The 21,331-nt window shown below is 35.4% G+C and overlaps 1 protein-coding gene across 1 annotated transcript in view; it reads left to right on the top strand.

Moving 5' to 3' along the window:
• Nucleotides 1-21,331, top strand: part of SYNE1 (spectrin repeat containing nuclear envelope protein 1) — a 295,836-nt gene that overhangs the window by 102,269 nt on the left and 172,236 nt on the right. Inside the window, exons 24-38 of the mRNA XM_065680584.1 lie at nt 752-910; nt 1,156-1,364; nt 1,636-1,744; nt 2,955-3,119; nt 4,881-5,048; nt 6,544-6,720; nt 8,025-8,165; nt 9,166-9,326; nt 12,129-12,279; nt 15,600-15,827; nt 16,347-16,445; nt 18,104-18,291; nt 18,405-18,528; nt 19,534-19,700; nt 20,929-21,082. Of these exons, the coding sequence (XP_065536656.1) occupies nt 752-910; nt 1,156-1,364; nt 1,636-1,744; nt 2,955-3,119; nt 4,881-5,048; nt 6,544-6,720; nt 8,025-8,165; nt 9,166-9,326; nt 12,129-12,279; nt 15,600-15,827; nt 16,347-16,445; nt 18,104-18,291; nt 18,405-18,528; nt 19,534-19,700; nt 20,929-21,082 (2,400 nt within the window). The remainder of the gene's footprint in view (nt 1-751; nt 911-1,155; nt 1,365-1,635; nt 1,745-2,954; nt 3,120-4,880; nt 5,049-6,543; nt 6,721-8,024; nt 8,166-9,165; nt 9,327-12,128; nt 12,280-15,599; nt 15,828-16,346; nt 16,446-18,103; nt 18,292-18,404; nt 18,529-19,533; nt 19,701-20,928; nt 21,083-21,331) is intronic.

The raw sequence follows: 21,331 nt of genomic DNA, 5'->3' as shown, positions 1-21,331 counted from the left end.
AAAAAGTATAAAAGTATTTCACAACATTGGCTACAGTTGCTCCTAAAAAATACCCTCTTGAAAAAGCCCTGTCAAGTGGTCAAAAGTGAGAAATATAAATTGATTATGAAACCTTAATTTCTTCCCCTACATGCAGCCATAATGACACCTGTGTTAAGAACATTTGTTGAGAATAGGTCCTAGTTTTATTTGTGTTGATGTTGGATGATTTCAATTACTTTACCAACCTTAATAAAAGAAATAAAATAAAAAAAAGAAATAAAATTAAATAAATTTGTAAGAAATCAGGGTATCACTTTTAATTGTGTCTTCAGTCAAAGACTCTAACAACTGAACAAACACTGCCCATATGCTATAGAATTTTTTGCCTGCTGTAGCATGTTGCAGGTCAAAGCTGGTGTGGTGGATAAGCTTTTTCTCACTAGTATGCAAACAGGAACCTCTGGAAGCAGTTGTGACTATAGTTTCACTATTATTGTTTGCTTTATTATTTTATACAGGAAATATTTGGTATATCTTGCCAAGAATCAAAATGTCTCTGTAATGTGCGTACATATTCTGGTGCCAAAAACTTATATCTAAGATATATTGGTGTCAGAGTTGATTATTTACTTAAATAAATACAAAGAACCCCCACATCTGTCTATTTTATTTTCTTTATTAAGAGGTTTTAGATAATTTATTTGTAGTAATTTCACACTGAAGTAGTGTTTTATCTCTGTGTTTGTTTATTGCCCATCTGGGTGCATAGGATCTTCAAACAGAAGCCCCATATCATTTGATCCACTTGAAGATTGAAGCGCAGAGAAGCAAGTTCCTTGTCACAGTGGAGGAGTGCAGAGCTGAACTAGCTCGACAGAACAAGGTGTTATCCAGAGAAGGCAATGAAAGGATGATTGAGGAACACATGGTACGAATTATATGCCACCACGTGGGCATTTACAGAAATACATTTCAATGTCAGTAATAAACAGAGGGTCTAACCAACTCCTAATCCATCAAAAACTCTGTGCATTACTAAATCGTATCAATACTTGGGGCCTTTGACAAGAATTTTGATTTGGGCTTAGTTCAATTTATAACAAATATCTAGATATGCTTGTGGTTTCTGCCAATTACTATTTTTATTGTGTTTTCTGCTTTGTCTCCTGTCAGTTGTTCTTTGGTGACAAGGGACCTTACCATCTGTGTGAGAAAAGGCTACAACGGATTGAAGAACTGTGCCAAAAACTGCCAGTTACTGATCCAGTGAGGGCTACATTGGAAAGTGGCCAAAGAATCCTGAAGGAGCTCAAATCCCAGATAAACAACACATACATAAGGCTAACAGAGCACTCGGACACCTGGAAGAGCTATAGGAAAAGGTTTCAGCTCAATTGCTAGCTGGGTCTTGTAGAGCGTTATGCATGGTCACTTCTCTAAATGTCATCATAGATCAGTACCACGTAAAGAATCATGATACTTTATTGTCAGCTTCAAGTAGAAAACTATAATTCCTGTAGTAATTCCACAAATTATAGTGGGTTTTGAGCATTTTTTGATATTTTTTTTTTTTGCTTAAACTTAAAACGTTACTGTTTGGTGGTGGTATTTTTTGTCTTTTCTTGTTTTGCATGATGTGATGTTTTATTTCAGATTTTCTGAATTGGCAAATTGGATTTCATCAACAGAAAGAGAGCTAAAGAAGATAAAAGAAAGTGTCAATGATACTGCCAAATACAAGCAATGTAAAGCATCCGTGGCGGTGAGCGCTTGGCTTATATTCTAACAAAGCTATGGTCATTGCTACTGGGACTCAAGATAAAACTGTATTCTGAAATAGTGCAAATGTTTTACTATGGAGACCATAGTAGCTCTGCTGATTCATGGTATTCTTAAAAACATTTCCAGGAGAATGTTCCACATTGCAGCGAAGTGTGACATAAATTCCTACTTAGGAACTTATGAAGGAAGGTCCTAAGTCTAGGATTTAGGAAGGTCCCCTTAGCTGTGTATTCAGCACATCCAAAATATAGAAGCAGATACATTACTTGCCTCTCATCCTGCTGCATGCACAGTTAAAAGTGCTGTGCAAAGAAAAGCCAAAATTTCTGAAGTAGGGGTTTTTGAAGGATCAAGTTGCTGTCTTACACTTATGGAAATCTTCCATAATAAAAATTCTCTTCTACGGTAGTGTAACAGGAGAGGCAAAGATACTCCGTGTATTTTACTGGTAGAACAGTTGAAGATTGAGTCGTTTGATTAAATTAGTTTTAGGCAATAATACATTGTGTCATTTGGGACCTAGCTTAACCCTTCTTTCTTTTATTTTGCATACTAAGAGCAGAAATACTACACATACTGTAGGAGATTGTGTGAAAGTTATGAGCAGGTTGACTGTGCAAAGAAACAATTTTGCTTCAAAAATTCTGATTTATTCATGCAGTTTCAGGGCTGGCAACTTCTCATCAGCACTGGCGCAAAGATATAAATGAAATACTGAGTGAAAAGAGGCAGGGGAGTGCTATTTAAATAGAGAAAACATACAAACAAAAACTACCACATGAAATTTTGTGTTTGGGAATGTCGGAATTTAGGATTTAAATGGTAACTGAGAAATTTGGTCAAATATCTATACATGGTATCTACCATCTATCTATCTATAGACAAAAATGTTAGTTTGTAGGGAAAAAAAAGGTCTACTACTATTACTTATTAAAGACTAGTCTAATAAGTAGTAGCGCAGTAAAGCCTGTAGACCAAATGCATGTAGCCTTTGACTGGAACAGAATCAGATAGGGTATCCAAATAGAAAAATACTACATTTTTAGTGTTTAAAGATAAAAACAAAGATAGTATGTTTAAACTGCAATCTTTGAACTGATACTATGAATGCCACTCTTATTATATTTTATTTTATAATATTTTATTATATTTTGTTTAATTGAAGAAAATGCCTTTTGATTCTCTCATAGGAAATTAGGCATCATATTAAGAAGCAAGGAGAAAATCACAGCTGGCTGAAATCTAGACTTGCTGTTTTGACCACAGCATGTCCTGATTTGGAGGCCAAAGAGACAGAGGATGAGCTTTGTAAACTTTCCAGTGACTTCAAGGGACTCCTAGATTTGCTGGCTGAGGTACAGTATGAGGGACACAAAAACTCTTCATTTACAGTGTCACACAAAATTATATCAATTATGGCTTCGCAGGCATAAGTTCCCTGCTGTGTTTTTTTAATTAAAATGCAAGGATTCAGCAATGAAAAACTTGTTTGTACTCCCTGGGTAGCAAAGCCTTGAGAGTAACAGGCAAAAAATACTGACATTATTATAATGGAGCTTTTGCCTTTGCAGGATTGGAAAGCATCATATTAAATATTCTGGAATCAAAATGTCAATACTTTTAGAAGTGAAAGGAAATTTTCTAAAACAAGCTAATACTGAACATTGGCAAAACTATCATGTACATCATCTACTGGATATATAATTTGACTTTAATCTGCATTTATGTATCTTTTATGTTGAATGAATAAAGGAACTACTGTGGGGTAGTTTCAGATCATTAAGGATGTCTGTCATGCACTGAATTCACAGAAAGAGGCTGCAGTTCTCTGAGGTCTGAATGATAATGAGGATAAAGGAGATCAGGATAGAGAAAGACTTCAGACTTCAAATTCCATTGTTAATGTCAGTTCTTGTGGAGGCTTGTAGGTGCTCCAAATGATTTATTTTCCATGTATTTGTTGAAACTTCTTTAAACATCCATGGTTTGAAAATTGTGTTTGGAAAGTCAGGGCAATGAATGTTCTGATTTCCAGGTGACTGCAAAAAATTTAAGATACTATCTTTTCTTTTTCTTTTTCTTTTTTTTTTTTTGTTTTGTTTTGCTATGTTAAAATAGTTTTGGTTTTTATTACCTCTAAAAGTCAGAACTAAGGGGAACACAAGTTCATGAGGGTAAAAAAAGATGTTAAGAGCTAGAATCTAAATTTGTTTTGAATCTAAATGGCACTTTATAGTTAAGAGACTGCTGAATCTTAGAAGTCTGAATACTCTTTGCAGCTAAATTTACAGCTTAATCAGATGGATGAGACTGTTTAGACAAGGATTGATGCTGGGTATTTCCAGAGTTCAGCAATGTTTTTTGGAGAGTAAAAGCTAAACATTTATAAAACAGGAAAGAGAATGGCTTGGATCTGAATGACCTTCCAAAGTGAATATAGACAAGAAAGCAAGGAAGGAAGGAAGGACGAAAGAAAGGAGTTTCTCAGTTCTAGAATACTTTCTGATTAAAACCTTAAACACAGGAACTGTCCGAGGAACAGAACCTGTACCAAGAATCAGCTGCAAGTAGTTAGCAGAATCTTACAGGGGGGGAAGGACTTTCTGATAGGTTGAATAAATATATCTTTTTCATCAGAAATTTCTGCAAACTGGATATTTTACCACATGCGTATTGTGGTCCATAAAATCAGGGTAACAGGGCATTTTAATATATTTGTGATTCACCAGTGTTTTGCTCTAGAGGGTCCAAAGGGTAACAAGATTTTTTGTGAGTTGTGTAGCACAGGTGTTTCAGAATCTGGGTCAGCTTGTAAGGATGAGGACAGCATGTATTTTCTAAGTGATCACTAATATGTGACTGTCACAGACAGCCATTTACCGTATGGCAGTGTAGTAGGGAGTACATCTAAACAAAACAAAGATCTCCTTGGTCACATTTTAAATCTACAGTCGCTCTTTCACTGAAAAGCTAAAGGTGTCAAGAATGCTGGAGGCAAAATTGGTTTGAATTTAGACAATTTACTATATTTTTTTGAAAAATGTTCTAAATATAAATGTGCTCTTAAAATATAGAGCCTTTCAACATGAAATTCTTAAACTTATTTGTAATTGTAGGTTGAAAAGACTGTAGGCACTGTTGGAGACTGTGTCCAGTACAAAGAAGAAGTTAAAAGTGCAATTGAGGAATTAATCAGCAATTCAAAAGAAGCCCAAGCAGAGGCTGAAAAAATCCTGGATACAGAAAGTTTATTACAAGCTCAGCAACTACTGCTTCATCATCAGGTAAGGCAATTATTCATGTCCATATCCATTTTTTTTTAAGATAGAATTTATGTAATTACGAAATTTTATTATGTCCATTAAGGTAACACTTTTTATTTAAACTTGAAATAGTTATAAAGGAAACAGTCTCATATAGCCTAGTATTGATTTCTTATAACAAAAAAATACTAAGTATTTTTAAAATGTTCATGCTCAAAGATGAGCTTGTTTTTTGATTTTTATTGAATATTCTTTTATTTGACACTGGTTTTTTTGGACACAGAACACCTGAAAACCAAACTTCATTTACTTGAAGTTTGGGTGTCAGATTTGCTCATGATAAATTGGTCCCAGTCGTGGTTTTGGAAACTTTACTTCAGCAGCTTTGATGTCGCCCCAACTCTAAATGCAGGAGGGAAGATGTACCTCTAGTCTTATCTCCTCCTATAGGTAGCTTCTGCAGTAAATGGTGGGCCTCCAGTCTGTAGGAGCAGAACAGGAGTCTTTTTATGCACTGATAATAGATTAAATCATCTACAGGCTACGGTAATATTAAATCATATCGGTTGTGTGCAGCACGAATCACGGGGTTAAACATGGGAAATAACTTAACTTTGTGCCCAGCTCAAAGCTGGGAAGAATAATTTACTGTCAATGTTTGGGCGTTATATAAGTGGTTTATATCAACACCTGTTTCTGTAAGGTCAGAGATATTTAACTCTCAGACCAAGCAATACTATGTCTTGCCCATGTATTATCTGTTTAGTGTTTGTAAAGGCTGTGTGTGTTAAGGCTTGTATTTGTTCTTTCAATATTCTACATTCCTTATCTGACCATACGAGAGATAGTAGGAATGGTTAACTTCTCACTGAGTTCTCAGACTCTTCTTCTTTTTTTGATATGGAGTCTGTTAAGGTAAAAACAGACTTAGACAAGGACCTGAAGATACCAGAGTAGGATTGAGCAGGGAGCTGTGACCTTACCTAGCAAGGCGGGCAATGAGTCAGGCATGTTAGGAAAAAAGATGTGATGTTGTCTTAGGAGTTTCTGATAATGCTACAAAGCAAAATACCTCAAGGGAAGAGTTATGCAACTTGGCCATCCCTCTAATGCACTCTAATAGAGGCTTATATATTGCTTTGTCAATCTGAGGCTGCAGCCTGTGCCTCCAAGAGTGTAGAGTAGACCTGGAGGCTTCCAGGCAATCATAAGGAATACATCCACCTGTGGTTACTGGTGCAGTTACTCGAGTGTTGTGGCTTCTGCTTTCTGAAAGACTGCTTTGGATAAATGGCCGTACTGTCACATAAATGGCCACAAAAGGTGTATATACATTTTGGAACCCAAGGCATGTACTTGATGAGTATATAAGACTGTCAAGAATACTTGCTACAGTTCATCGCTTTGTCTTTTGCTCTCGTTACATAAACCTGCAGAAGCAGAAAATGGTTTCATTATGCCAGTTTCCCAAAGAAACTAAAAAGTCTAATAATTCCTGTTGGATCAACCCTTTTAGCAAAGGACAAGGAGACTCCGTGCAAAGAGGCAAGATGTGCAACAACAGATTTCCCAAGCTAAACAGTTGCAGATTGATGGTGGGCTGCCCAGCACAATGCAAGAGGATTTACAAAAGTTAGAAGGAACATTGGAGAACATGCAACAGACTATGGAGAAACGTGAAGAGCAACTACAGGTGGGTCCTTTACAAATGGAAATAATAAACCATGCTTTCTTCCTTATTTTTTTTTTCAACATAGTAAAAAAAGATCAAACGAAACAAAACAACAACCAACACATCTTTTAGTGTAGAAAGTCTGAGCTCACTTTCTCACCTCTGAATCTTGGTCCTTCGGTTTTCATGATCGGTGCCTCCATAAAAAATTTCTTGAACCTGCTCAATTAATAAAGAAACAGTATTTTGTTTTTAAGTGTTTAAAAATCCCAAATGTTCAGTCATAATACATATTTTAAATAATATATGTGTGACTTAATTTTTAGATGGGCTGTCTCCCTGATTACTAAAGGTGACATTGTCTTTTAATTGAGAGCCCTTAGGCAATTGGATTAATAATACCTGATGTTCTGCAAATATAATCCTCACAAGTACTGTGTGAGATACATGCTGTCATCCTAAATTTAAAGAAGAAAAAAAGAAAAAGTCACAGAGAAATCAAATGGATTGCTTCAGGTTGTGTAACTAATCACTGACTGAACTGGGATGAGAATTTATAGCTCCTTGCACCCATATCCGAGTTGTCCTTTACATTTCTCTAAGCAGAATGTCAATCCAGCTGCCCACTATTCCAAGCAAATATTTAAAGTCATCAAAACTATTTCCCATGATAAATACAAAATTAAAGACAATCAATACAGCTCAAGTAACTTCTTAATGTAAGGATTTATCATAGAAACAATTTTTTTCCCAAAGGAATTCCAAACGAAGTCTTAACTTAGTCTTTGTTTTACTTCAGAATCAAGAAAATACTTGTTTATTCTTGTGACTGATAACTAAATGCTGCATGTTAATCAAAATTCTACATTATGAGAAAAGAACAAGTAGATTCGTATGTCTGTTTCCTATGAGCTGAGATTTTCTTCTATCATTTCATCGTACTTTATTGCATTAGAGAACTTGAAGACACTTGAAGACTTGAAGGATGTTGTTGACTATCTGTCACCATAAGCATAAGTACTGACATTTATTACTTCAGAACTTCTTTTAGGACATTCAAATATAAGACTTGAATATTTCTGGCACCTTTTATGCACAGTGAAGCATGAATCAGTCAAAATTCAAGGGAAAACTTTCCTTTTATTGGGTTCAGAACAGTTTCATCTATTGAGTAAATGGCATTTCAGGTGAAATTGTTTTATTTTATGCCAGTTTTTTATATTTTTTCCTTCTTCATTAACTTACAGTTCTTTTTTCCCCCTCCTCTTTGATATTTTTGTCTTTTTATTCCTGTTTTGGTTTTGTTTGTTTATTTGTTTTTGTAGATCACCATAAATAAATGGGAGCAGTTTGAAAGAGACAAAGAAACGGTAGTAAAATATCTCAATCAAGCAAGCTCTGCACTGGAACGTATCTTAAACTTTAGCAGTTTAGAGAGCCTCACCTCAGAACTGGATCAGACAAAGGTATTCACTGTGTGAAATACAGGAAGTGAGATATCTTTCTGCCTTGCTTGTTAACATGTAGTGAACATATTGCCTTCAGTCCTTGCATGGATTCCCATTAATGCTGGTGTGAATTGCATATACAGAGTATACATGGAAGAGACTGCATAAACTGTTTTTAGGTAAAAAGTTATTTTATGAAAACACGAAGAATTATTCAAGATCTGCATCTGAAGCACACGTATGGAAGTTAAAATGACTTTGAGGACTTCCCATTTTATGCTCAGCAATCATCTATATTAGTAAATTGAACAGTGTCAAGCACTGGCATAGCAACATCATTAGAGTGCTCTTTGGCAAGGTTACGTGGACTGTCTGTCACTTTTTTTGCCCTGGGAGAAAAAGGAGAGGTTTCATGAGACATAACTTGTCACTTGTCCTTGGTAACACAGAATTATCCAGCCCATTTTATTTACTGATGTAGAAGTAATTGTAGTGATTTGCTTTCCTAAGTGCCATGCTTTTCACACTGATTTACCATTTGATTAATGATACTAAATGCTACGTATCTTGGTTATGCTTATCCATTGTTCTGGTGTATAGGTTTAATGTTTGTGGCAGAAAATAGTTGCTAAACAAAGTGAAAGTTCAAGCTACGAGGTACTGCAAAATCCTCTCTGTAAAGGGTAAGATCTAAAGATTAAATAAAGATGCATATAATCCACAGTTCACCAATAAATTTGTTGAAAAGCTACAGAATAAATGGATTGGTTGAGCTTAAAACTTTTGGACATGCAATTTCCCTTGCTAAATTTTCTTCAAGCTAGTTTGCTTGAATAAACATTTCTTAACTGCAACATGAAAGTAACTTTCTTCAGATACTGTTTTTATGTGTCTAAACATTTAAAACATGTATGTAGGAAACAAACACTTTTTCCAAGCACAAACATTTGGGAAAAATATTTTGTGTAAATATATGAAGCTGTTCATAGTTGTATTAATGTATCTTGCACCCTTACAGGAACTTTCTAAACAGACTGAAGCAATGGCAATGCAGGCTGAGAATCTGGTGAAGAATTCTTCTGAGATACAGCTTGGTTCAAAGAGCAAGCAGTTCCTTCAGCAGCAGGCAAAATCAATCCAACAACAAGTGAAAAAAGTGGAAGCTACTCTTGAAGAAGAGTATGTTCTTAACAAGTCCTAATATTTATTATCCACTATAGGATTGTATCAGATTTCTAGAATACCTTATCAGCATTTTGTGTTGTCTCAGCTCTGTCATTTACAGCTTGCAGTGGCGTAGCAACCAGGTTATAGTACCAAATATGTGATAAGAGTACGTGCAAATAAAGAAAATATTTTTTTATAATACATAGGCTATAAAAAAACAGCTAGTTACATTTAGCCTGTCACTTATCTTTAAGACCCAGTCTTGAGAAGAAGGGTTAATTAAACTCATTCTTGAGGTACTAGACCCTTTTAGGAAGAGTGCAAGTGTGAGAACAGCACATTTACAATATTTGCCTCAGTTCCAATATTCCACTTTGTTCATAGGAATGTCAAGAAGTGCCTTCATCTTAGCTGAATGCCCCGATTTTATTTCCTGGGCAATATCAAAAGCTGCTTCTGCTGCTGCAAAGAGCAAAGGCATCATATGCCAAATTTTGTTTTAAAATAGGAAGTTCAGACTCCAAGAAAATGTTGTTAAATCCTGTAACTATTTTGGAGCTTTTTGTATCAGTAAGGATTTCATCCCTTTTCTCAAGTGAGTAACTCTGTTATTAAACTCAAGTTACTCAACTTCAGTTGTTGCTATTCTTATTTTATCTATATACACACACATTCATATGTGTGGATGAAATTAGTATTTTTGCATATATTTGCATAGCTAGTACACAAATCATGGATACATGTGCCAATTCTGTAGTTGTCTTACTGGAATTACTATGTAGAATAATCTGACGTATAAGTTTAAGCAGGTATTACCACCTCTATCTGAATATGAGAAAACAGCAATGCCCCCATGATTAGTTTCCCCCTACTGAGCATTGTTTTATAATCTGACTAATTTGGTGCCATTTTATTTCCAGTGTAAAAGAACCGTTGTAAACCAGAACAACTAGCCTATGCAGCAGATGTAACTTTCTGATTATTGGTAGTCTAAATTTTACATAGCACTTTCTCCAACATGTTTCCATTTTTTGCCCATTAACATCACCATGATTTCTACCATATCTTAACAAATACTTTATACATAATTTTCTCCAACATTAGAGAGAAAACTAATGTGACTTTTCAATTCAAGAAATACACCTGTCCAACAATGAATATTCACTTTTTAAATAATGTAATCTATTTTCAAATGAAAACCATCATTGATGCCACCTTTTAATATAGATATGAAATAGGTTTTAGTTGAATATATCAATTATAGAGAATGTCTTTGGTACTGTGACAGATAATAAAAATATCTCTTCTGCAAAACATGCAAATATCTACAACTCTCTATAGTGAATCTACAGAACATATGACAAGCATGTAAGGTTATGTTGTAACTCACATAATCAATAAAAATCTTGGCTGAGTAATTTAAAGTGCAGGTATTCCAAATACATATGGTACATATGATGCCAATGAACAGGAAAAAGGAAATTAAAATATGAGCAGCTCTCCATACTTAGCTATAGAGTAAACTTAGTCCATCTATTTCCCAAGTAGATCATGCATAGCTGTGCAGTGTGTTTGGGACTATATTCTTTACAGTCTATAGCTTCCTTACAACGATAAGGAAGGCAGATACGAAGGCAAAGGATTTTCAGTCATTGTGCCACTGATTTGGTCCCTCAATTCAGATTTCCATCTGTATTTTCTTGGACTGGACTTGAGAGAAATATTTTTGCACGTTATTTTCCTACAAATAACTTGAATACACTCTTGTCAGTAAATGGCTGTTGACATTGCTTTTTTTTTTTTTTAATTAGTTAGAAAAAAAAAGGAAAAAAAGTGAAATTTTACATTTTTAGACTATGTATTTTCTTAAAGCTTCCTCTAGCTTTAATGGAGTGGAAAAAAGAAATTAAACCAAAAACTTTTTGACATGGAATGGTTTTTAAGGCTATATTTAAAGGAAAATGTATTTTGGAATTTCATAATATTCAGACTTCTCTGATGAAATTTTAATATTTTCAGTGAAATAGAAAATGCATGTTTTGCAAGCTGCGTATAGGGCCTGCATTAGCACTGGTTTCTTTACAATGATTTGAAAGGGGCAGACACTTGTGTACTGGAAGTCAGTGCTGCTAGGCCTTACAAAAATGTAGACTTGTGACTAAAAAGAAGGGTGCTTTGTTGTGCAAGATAGATGAGAATACATCATAATCTGTCTCTGTTTAACATACCTACAATGTATGTTTCAAAGAATATAAGTATTAACTTTGAGGTAGTTGGGTATCTGTTGATTCTTTGGCTTGATATTTAATATTGCCTCAGAAAACACCAGCTTCCTATAAGATGGGAAGAGTACTGTTATAATAAAGCAGTCAAGATTCTATCCACACCCACAATATACTGGTTTTATTCATTCTGTTCTAGTGACTAAATTACTAACATCTATGCACTCTATTATCTCAATTTTTAGACATCTCATGTAATCATAATTCCATATTATTTCATAGAAATCGTATTTATGTAACTTTTCATTTTTTTCCTGCTATAATGAGATTCTTGATGTACAGCTGATACGTGAAGCTGTACTGTTTCACCTCTTCCTGTCCTCTCTATGGCTAATGCAACTGTTTGAGTGCACAGTCTAAGAGAGAAGAACCAAGTTTGAATTTAGGCACACCACTCACTCCTCTAAAAACTGGAGTTTTTAAAATGACCCTCCTGTAGATTTAGTAAGTTACATTTTTATTCTAGCAAGACTATGGGCAGCTTCATTATATTAAACTGTTTATTCTCTCTAATTAATTTGGTTAATTTTAGTATTAAAAGCATGGAAATGGTGAAAAACAAGTGGGATCATTTTGGCAGTGATTTTGAAGCTCTGTCCATCTGGATAGCTGAACAAGAAAAAGAACTGGAAACTTTGGAAACATCATCATCTCCTTTGGACATACAGATCAGCCAAATCAAGGTGATTAGTTCTTGTTACATTTAGCATTAAAAGCCCATTTGTCTGTAATTTTGCTAGAAGCCAAAGGGGAGAACAGACATTTTATGTGTCTCAGAACTACCATGATAATGATGGCATGCTTTGTCCACAAATATACCTAGCAGTAAAGTTTTACATAAACCGAAGGAAAAATTCTTTGAGGCTGCCTTGTCTTTTAGTGTTTCATTTACATATATGGAGCCTTTTTGTGTATGGTTAAAATATTTAATTTATACTCTTCTTATTTTTTGAGTAAGCTCAACTGGTGTACAAAACAGCTACATAAATACAAGGTGTATAAAGCTTCTTTATTTTAAATCATGCATCAGCTAGCGGATATAGAACTTGGTTTTAATCTTGCAAGGTGAAGATATAACTTGATTTATGTACCTTTTATGCTGAAACAATAAAGAAACTATTGCTCTTGGTAGCTTGCAAAACTACATACCATTTATTTCTATTATATTTACATTGTCTTAAATTCTGTGTACATTCCTGTAGATACATAGTGATTTAGTTTTTTTATTGCTAACTAAAGGTGCATATTGTCTTCAAGCATTGCATTTCAAGGGCTGACTTGATATCCTACTGCAAATAAAAATGTACCTTCTCTGAACCTGCATGTTTTTAAGGGGACAGAGTTTTTAATTATGCAGTGACCACCATCATTTTCTTTATTCTGTGACCTACTTGCTCATCAGAAAGTGCACAGGTGTGCAGCTGCTTGCAATCGTGGACCAGATTGACACTAAGTATTTCGAAAGTATCCCATAAGGCACTTGTTTCATGTGACGGAAAAGAGTTTGGCAGCAGGTTTTCCTGTTCTTAGTCCAGTCACGTCCTTACATACACCAAATAAATAAAATCTCTTGATTTCATCCGTGAAGAATAAAATAATATTTGAGTTCTTACTTTGTTGCCATAGCAACTCAAAACCAATTTCCTTGTGATGTAACGTGTACACACTTATCCCACTGGCATACATTGTCATTTTATTTTGCTTTTCATTACTTAGGGGATAGGATTCCAGTGTTTAAGATAGAAAATAAGTACATCAAATTATATTAATATGCGTACAGTGTAACAGTTCTTGTCTGTCTAAATAGAGCCTACTTAAGCCCAACTAGTTCATTCAGGCCCATTTCTCAGAAAAGCTGTTCATTGCTGTATATGCAGATAAGCAGAAATTTTTACACTGCGTTGCAAGTTTCTGAAAATTCCACCATAACTTTTCCTCATTTAATCATCATGACAGAAGGAAAATGGTCAGCAGGTAATGTTTATAAATGGCTGAGTGAACTGACATGAAGTAGAGAAAATCCTCCAGATAAGGCCTAGGGCACATCGTTGTAACTTAAGGAAACCAATGGGCTTTATGAACTGTGATACATGAAATGAGTCATCTAACCTCCGTGTATAGACATAGCTTGAGGTCTTCAGCAGCACTGCTTTGTTCCTGATTTTGAAGAATTAGTTATGTTTTGTTGTAAGTTTCCTGATCAGTTACTCTGTGTCACCACGCTAACCAGCATATTTAGTTCATAATTTCTAGTACAACACCTTAGTAAGGAATATTGCAACAAGAGACATATGCATAAGAAATCCCTGAAATCCTGGCTGAACAGATAAAAAAACCTGGGGTCAGCCAAACATAGTTATCATACATAGTGGTGATAATAGTCTACTCTTGGTGACATTGATTGCAAAACCCCAGTGACTTCAGCAGAGCCAGATTTTCACCTACACATTTCTACAAAGTTCCTGATGGAACAAAATGACAGTATTCGCAAGCAGTTACCATTGGTGGCAGACTTGGTGAGAGTTTGAAGGCCTCAATTATCCACCTTCTTTTATGTAACCAAGTGAATTTAACAGAATAGCGTGGGAGTAAAAAAGCGCTGCCTCATTTGTATCTGCTGCATTGTTAGATAATTTCAGCTTCAGGGCTGCAAATACAGTATTTTTCCTCAGCACCATATTCTCATGCAAAAAAAAAAGATATTTTTTAATCTGAATTAATTCAGAATATATTGTGTAAAGAGACACTATAAATGCTTCCAGCACCACATTTTTTCTGTACTGTCATCCTGCTAATTCTAGACTCCATTTTGCAGTAAGCCACTCCTGAGCTTTATAGCAGCAAGAAAAATGCCATATTTTTAGCACAATTATAGCAGAAGGTGGGCACTTTCTATACTTGCGAGAGTGCATTTTCAGAAAGGTTTTAGTTGATTTCATGTACATACATATCTTAACATTTTTAAGTCGGAATGCTATTGCCCATTTCAGTTTCAAAGAGTACTCTTTGCTCTTTCAGTTCCCACCTAATGAGTGTTATTCACAGCTTCTGAGAAGAACTCCATGGACATGCTAAATCAGGAGAAATTAAAAGAATTCTGTTGTGGAAAAAATCTGATTTCCAAGTTCACTGATGCTTACCTAATAAATAGCCACTGAATATGAAACAGTACAAGTTTCTGTCTTGGGTGTTGCCAAGGTGTTTCAGGTTTGCCTCCATTTTGCAATTAAAACAAGTGCAGAATAATAGGAAACCGTTGCTGGTATGCAGCTGACAAAATGTAAAGCCACAGCTAGTTTGCCTTTATGCATTTACTAACTGATGTAGGAGGCAGCTGAAAAGTACCCAAAGTAGCATCACCCTTGTTTCATGATTTCCTATTTATACGGTAATGTGGTTCTTTATTTAATCCTTTGCCTGAGGCACATTCAACCTACCTCATAATGTAATTTATTTTATTCTTTATTAAGCCATAGATTTTTAAATTAGAAAATTAAAACAATCTTTGCTGCTTTTTAAATCGTAGCATGTTTTATTTTGTAAGAGCTTGAAACCTTTTTAAACACAAGTAATCACCTGTTAGGAGTCAGCTCCTTAACAATATTGTTTTCAGTTATACACTTACTTTTTCTCATCTTGTATTTATTTTAACTCTTTAAGAGAATTGTGTATTAATTTGCTGTGAAAATATGAACTATCTTTTCTGCTTGTGAAAATATTCACTTCAGCCAATTCTAATTGCTCTTTATAGATACTGGTTTTAGGGCGAGCTGTTTTCTAAACCTTTTCCAGTGCAGATTTCAAGAAGAAAAAAGGAATTTACAGTTCATATTAATTAGTTACTGTTGTAACTACTTATTTCAAGTGGTCAGTGAACTTTCCTCTTATTTACTTTTTTAATGAAGAATATTAGTAGCTCAGGTAAAAGAATGAAGCAGAAAATAATATTCTGATAATTAAAATCCTATTATGCTTCTGTATTTACTATTACTTTACATTTTAGGTTATTAATAAAGAAATAGATGATAAAATAACTGGAATCTCAAAGCTAGAAGAGGAAGCCAAGTCTTTTTCCCAGTTTGTTACCTCTGGAGAATGTGCACATATTAAAGCCAAACTGACTCAAGTCAAAAGGTATTGGGAAGAGCTAAGAGATCATGCACAGAGACTGGAAGGAACAATCACAGGGAATGCATCAGTGCAACAGAAATACGAAGAAAGTCTTAAACAGGTAGACAATGCAAAATCTAATTGACTGCAGCAACTTATACCTTTACTCTTTATTTTTCCAAAATTGAATATAAAATATTATAGGATGGGCTAGAATACATTAGTAACTTCGTAAAGTAATTGCAAGACCGCTCTGTGTAAATTTGTGCTTTGAATAAATTAAAAGGCAGGTTCAGGAAGACACTAAAATATACATGCTCAAAACATTATGCTTTCTTTTAGAAAACCTAAGTGATTATCCTTTATGTTGCACAAATAAACCACATCCGTACTTATTATAAACAATTTAACTTCAATCTTGGGTTGTTAGTAAGTCATAAGGAAAATAATTTAAATATTATTATTGCCCCAGTCCTAAATAGCTGAGCAGTTAGCGTCTTTTAACTTCAAAGGCACTCAGCACTGCAAAAGCTTAGGATATAAATTCTCTTAGCACTAAATATTTTAAAGATTATACTTAAGGCATCAGTTATGTATTTCCTGCTGGTTTTAGACTCTCTGGTTTGCCTTTTCTTCATAGGTGCAGCAGACAGTGTCTGAATTTGAAGCTAAGCTAGCTGAACCTCTTACATCATGCTCTTCATCATCAGCAACATACGCAGCCCTTCAGGATTACACGGTGAGCATGTGGCCAGAGATTCCTGACACAAGTCCAGGAAAACAGTGCCACATTAATCTCCTCACAGAAATGCCTATAACCTCCAGACCAGGGGCTGTCTGATATTACACCAGCCAGGGAGGTAGCAGGAGGAGGCAAGGGCTGCCTGTCACACTGGACAGCCACAGGAAAGGCTTATGCAGGCTTCCTCAGCTATTTCTTTTCACCATTTCAGACAGGCTCGGAGGGTTTTTTTCCCCACTCTAGAGAAAGGAAAGTCTAAAAGCCTGAATTAATCCCTCGGTTTCTTGGTTTTATTTTCATGCATCTAAAACATTATGAAAAGTAGAAGTTTTTTCGTCAAGAAACATCTGCTAGGCAATTTTTCCTCAGAGATTTTAATGAAGCTTGGATCTTAGGTTATAGAAAACTGTGATTAAAAAAAAATAAATCTTCTTGGAAGTAATTTCTGTTGGGCAGTGCATAGACTGGACAGAGTTTCAACTGACAAACTTTTATCCATGATGCCAGAAATCCATGGGTGTTTGGACTACTAAAAATCCATCACAAATTTTGGAATTTGGTGTAGCATTTTTATCTGTGTCTGTCAGTTTGTAATGTATTCTCCCACAAGAATCATTTATTTTCTTTCTAAGAAAACACAGTAAAAACTTTTATTCATACCGTTCTTGTAAAATACATGTAATTTCTTCTGAACTTAGTGGTAGCTACTTGTAAAGGCTATATTCAAGGAAGAACTGGCTTGTCTGCTTCAAAAAAGCTTGATACTCATTGCGGAAAAATATTTTACATATGGAATATTTATTCAGACAGCAAATGTAATCATTATTGTTACTGGCTTTTAAACACATTGAATATGCTGAGTATGCAATGTAAAGTGTTGTCCTTCCTGTGGGATCACGATAAAATTACTGTTTATTATTTAGTTTAAACATTAGCTGGTTGTTTCTGTACAATTCACCTTTCCTCTTACTTGTGCTTTCTTTCATGACTGTAATTATACTCATTACTACTGTTATTATTGCGCACTTTTGAGTTGGAACTTTAGTGGTCTGAAGTCTAAAATAAAAATTTCATTTTGTTTTTTTTCTAAGTCATAGTACTACATTTCAGTCATTTCCATATGAACAAGTTTCCCATCTGCCTGGAAATGAAGATACTGTAAAGTCTAGTCAACTTCAGATGCCACTTCTGCAACAAGAAATGCTGACAAAATTTCACAGTAATTGTTCCCTGCCTCTCTCCTGTCATGACATGGGCTGCATGTCTGGCGGTCCTCACATTCTGAACTGAGCTTTTGTACTTACTGTACATGTACAAATTACAGCAAATCTTAGACAAATATTAGGGAATTTAGAGCTTTGTCCTAAATGGTCATGTCTCATGTCCATTCAGAAGATCTGACCCCTTTGTTGCTGACTTTTATCTTTAACACTGTTCTTAGGAAAGATTTTCCCTACTACAAGCTACTTTATTGACATGCTTGGGGCATGTATCTAGGATAGATCTGAGTGAAATGTAAGCTATGCAGCGACTTCATGATCTGGTGGATGTAGCATCACTTCAAACTTTGAGTAGAAGTACAGATTTGTTTGCATCATTGTTACCATAGCTCTGTTGTTTAATGCATCTTTCTGTTTCTTTTACATGTTCATTAGGACCTTTGTCATACTGTGGAAAAACTGAGCAACACTCTGGCCTCTCTCTCAGCCTGTGCCCGAAAGGTGGCCAACAGAGAAAAAGCTGCTCAGGAGGTTACAGTATTACAGCAGAAATATGAAAAGGTGCTGGAAAATGCTAAAGAGAAACAGACCTTACTAGAAACTCTTCTGGCTCAGTGGCAGAAGTGAGTACATTCTCATGTCTCTTATGATGGACACAGAGACCTTCTTGTGGTCAGTGTGTAAGAAAGACTGAGGGGTGATTTGAGTTAGTAACTCTGAACTGTGATTTTGTTAGGCAGGAGAAAGAGCTGTCTGTGTTCCTGACCTGGTTGGAGGGGTGTGAAGCTACAGCCAGGCCTTCCGAGCAGTATGTTTCTGCTGACAGAGTTAAACTGGAAAGTGAACTGCAGTCACTGCAGGTATGTTTCAACTGAAGGATTGTTCCCCTACATTTTCCTATTTTGTTTCTGTTTCTTTTAAAGGATAGACTTGCTCAATTGTAGTCTGACAAGTCACTTGATTCTGGGCTTCAGAAGTATCCTAGGGAAGTGTTGCATTATCACTGTTGTTATCTATCAAAGACAAGAAAGTGACAGGAAAAATGTTATTTGCAAATATAACATGCCGGCTCAAGAAAAATAATACTCTGGTATAACCTATTATCTGTCAAGGAAGAATATCAGTCTGCTTGCCAGAAGATCCTTTCTCTGGAGAAACTCTTTTAGACAATGCTACTTTTTTTTGCATGTGAGGAAAGTTGCTCAAATGACAAAATGCTCAATGGTTTTGAATTCACAAGGAAACTCTCGATTTCTGATTCTTTTAAGGCACACAAGACTTTCATCCTATTCTAAAGTGTGCCTTCCCTTGGAATTTTTGCCATTTGTTTTTAGATTAATAGAAAGCAGTTAGCCAGATTTTAAATATTTTTCACCCTCCATGAAGCCAGTGAGTCCATAATTTCAGTTTTAAATGTTACTGAAGAGAAGGAAAATTACTTTGGGTTTTGGTTTCCATAGTTGGTTGGGCCAATTTGTGACATTTCCTTACAATTGCAATTCCTCACAATTATTGCTGCACACAAAATACATTGCAAAATTTAGTCTTTATTTTAGCCACTTTCATCATACAGTAGAACTGTGTGGAAAGATTGCACTTGATTTTAAGGGAGAAAAAAACCTCACCTATGGGTTTTTTTACTTACTGAATTACAGTTGAAGGTTTAGCTGTCTGAGGGGTCTTGAGTCCTAATATGTGTTTGTCCTAAAAAACCTCAGTTCCTCCAAGGATTTGACGGCACTCATTCACTTGTCCCAGAGTGGTGTACTGTAAATCCATAGATGATTTTTTTTGTAATTTTTATTATTTTACATAATATGATGCCATATTTAATCTAAAGGCTGTACGTTCCATTGTTTTCCCAGGATTTGCGGGCAGATGCTGAGTCCCATGCTTCAGTCTATGCAAACCTATTGCAGTTAAATGAGTCGCTATTCCCAACAGCTTCCAGACATTGTGTGAAAACAATAAAGGAAAAATTTGAAGAGCTGGATAAGAGGTGGAAAGCTTTACCACAAACTGTTGATAAAAGGTGCTTCAGTATGGTTTTTGTGATTCAGTATGATTTTTACATGTTAAATGAGAGTAACCAGTATTCAGATGAGGATTTTCAATACTGAATTATAGTTTTTACAGTATTACCATTAAGAAAACAAGGGTTTAAGATTCATATTGAACCCTGAGCTCCCAGGAACGGGGTGTGGAAAATTCCACAGATTTATCATGCTGTCTTTTTTGGCATAATCTTTCGCTACTTTTTGTGATAGAAGATTTCCGTTTGAAGGAGTGTGGGGCAGGGAATGAAGATAATGTGGCTTTTCAGTTATATGCTTTATCCTGTGCAAAACCACAATATTATCTTTTTAAACCCACTTTGGAGTTTTCATATGCCATAAATATTCCGTTGTTAGACAGCTGGCTCATGTAAGGCTCAGGAACAGTGCTTCCTTTTCTGAAACAGTATGTTATCATATATTTAGATTCAGTTGCTTTGGTGATGAACATACATATTTTACTGTTTGTAAAGGATTTTAAGTAATAGACCCTGGTCAATGGCATAATCTTTGAGGTGCTTTATCAATATGATAGTTTTACAATGTAATGATCTTGTACATAGCATTTCATGTTGAAAATCATGTAGAGAAATTTCTAAGGGAAATGGAAAGTTAAATGACAAGGCTTTTTCTAAGGTCAAGGTGTAGAAGCTTAGTTTTGCTAGGTACTGAGTACTCCTCTGGACAGTCTTCCTTTGAACTGTGTTCCTCTGAGCAGACTTGACCCTCGCTTACTTCAGTGAAAGTTGAACATGCAGTTATTCAACCCCTGCCCAAATTAATGAGAATTAATTAATTAATTAGTTAAATTAATGAGAATCTCATGTTACATGCAGTGTTGCAGATGATAGGGCAGACAGAATTGCTATGTCTGGAGGCTGAAGTTTAGCTTCTGTCAATATCCTTCTCTTTGCTGGGACTACCCCCCATGAAGAACATACCTTGATTGTTTGAGGCACTTCTAACAGTTGATAGGAATAAAACAGTGGAAACAGGAAAGAGCCGAAATGGTGCTTTCAGGTGTTGTGTTGTTGCCCATTTAATAAACCAACAAGGCAGTCATCACATTTGTAACATAAATGGACATTTCCTTCATTCCTTCCACCTGGCATTGATTTTAATGCTGTCCAGTCAGCTGTGGTTCTGATTATGGGAAGTGATTAATTTACATCAAGTGCTTTCATATTTACATCTGATATCCTATAGGATCAACTTCCTTCAGTCTCTTGTTGCTGAGCATAGGCAGTTTGATGAGCTCCTGCTCAGGTTTTCAGACTGGATTAAGCAGTTTCTTGCTGAACTACAAGCCACTTCAGAGATAAGCACAGCTGATCAACAACTAGCTGCATCTCACAATAAGGTAAACTTTTGGATGTAAATATTAAAAACAGAGAAATTGTATAGTGTGTTCAGCTAAATACTCATCTAAAACTAGCATGAGGTCACTTAGTTGTTTGAGAACAGACATGGTGTTGCAGTCACATACAGATTTCTGTTATTTGACCAGTTTAAAGCAAAACTGTAAAACTGAACTGTTCTTACTGAGAAACCCTCTGTAGTACTTGTTTTGCTTGTAAGTTTAGTATGAAAATGTTTTCTGAGCTTTTGA

The sequence above is a fragment of the Lathamus discolor genome, chromosome 5 (genome assembly GCF_037157495.1).
Source record: "Lathamus discolor isolate bLatDis1 chromosome 5, bLatDis1.hap1, whole genome shotgun sequence".
NCBI lineage: Eukaryota > Metazoa > Chordata > Aves > Psittaciformes > Psittacidae > Lathamus > Lathamus discolor.
Note: the sequence above shows the minus strand (reverse complement) of the source record. Positions and strands in the feature narration are given on the sequence as shown.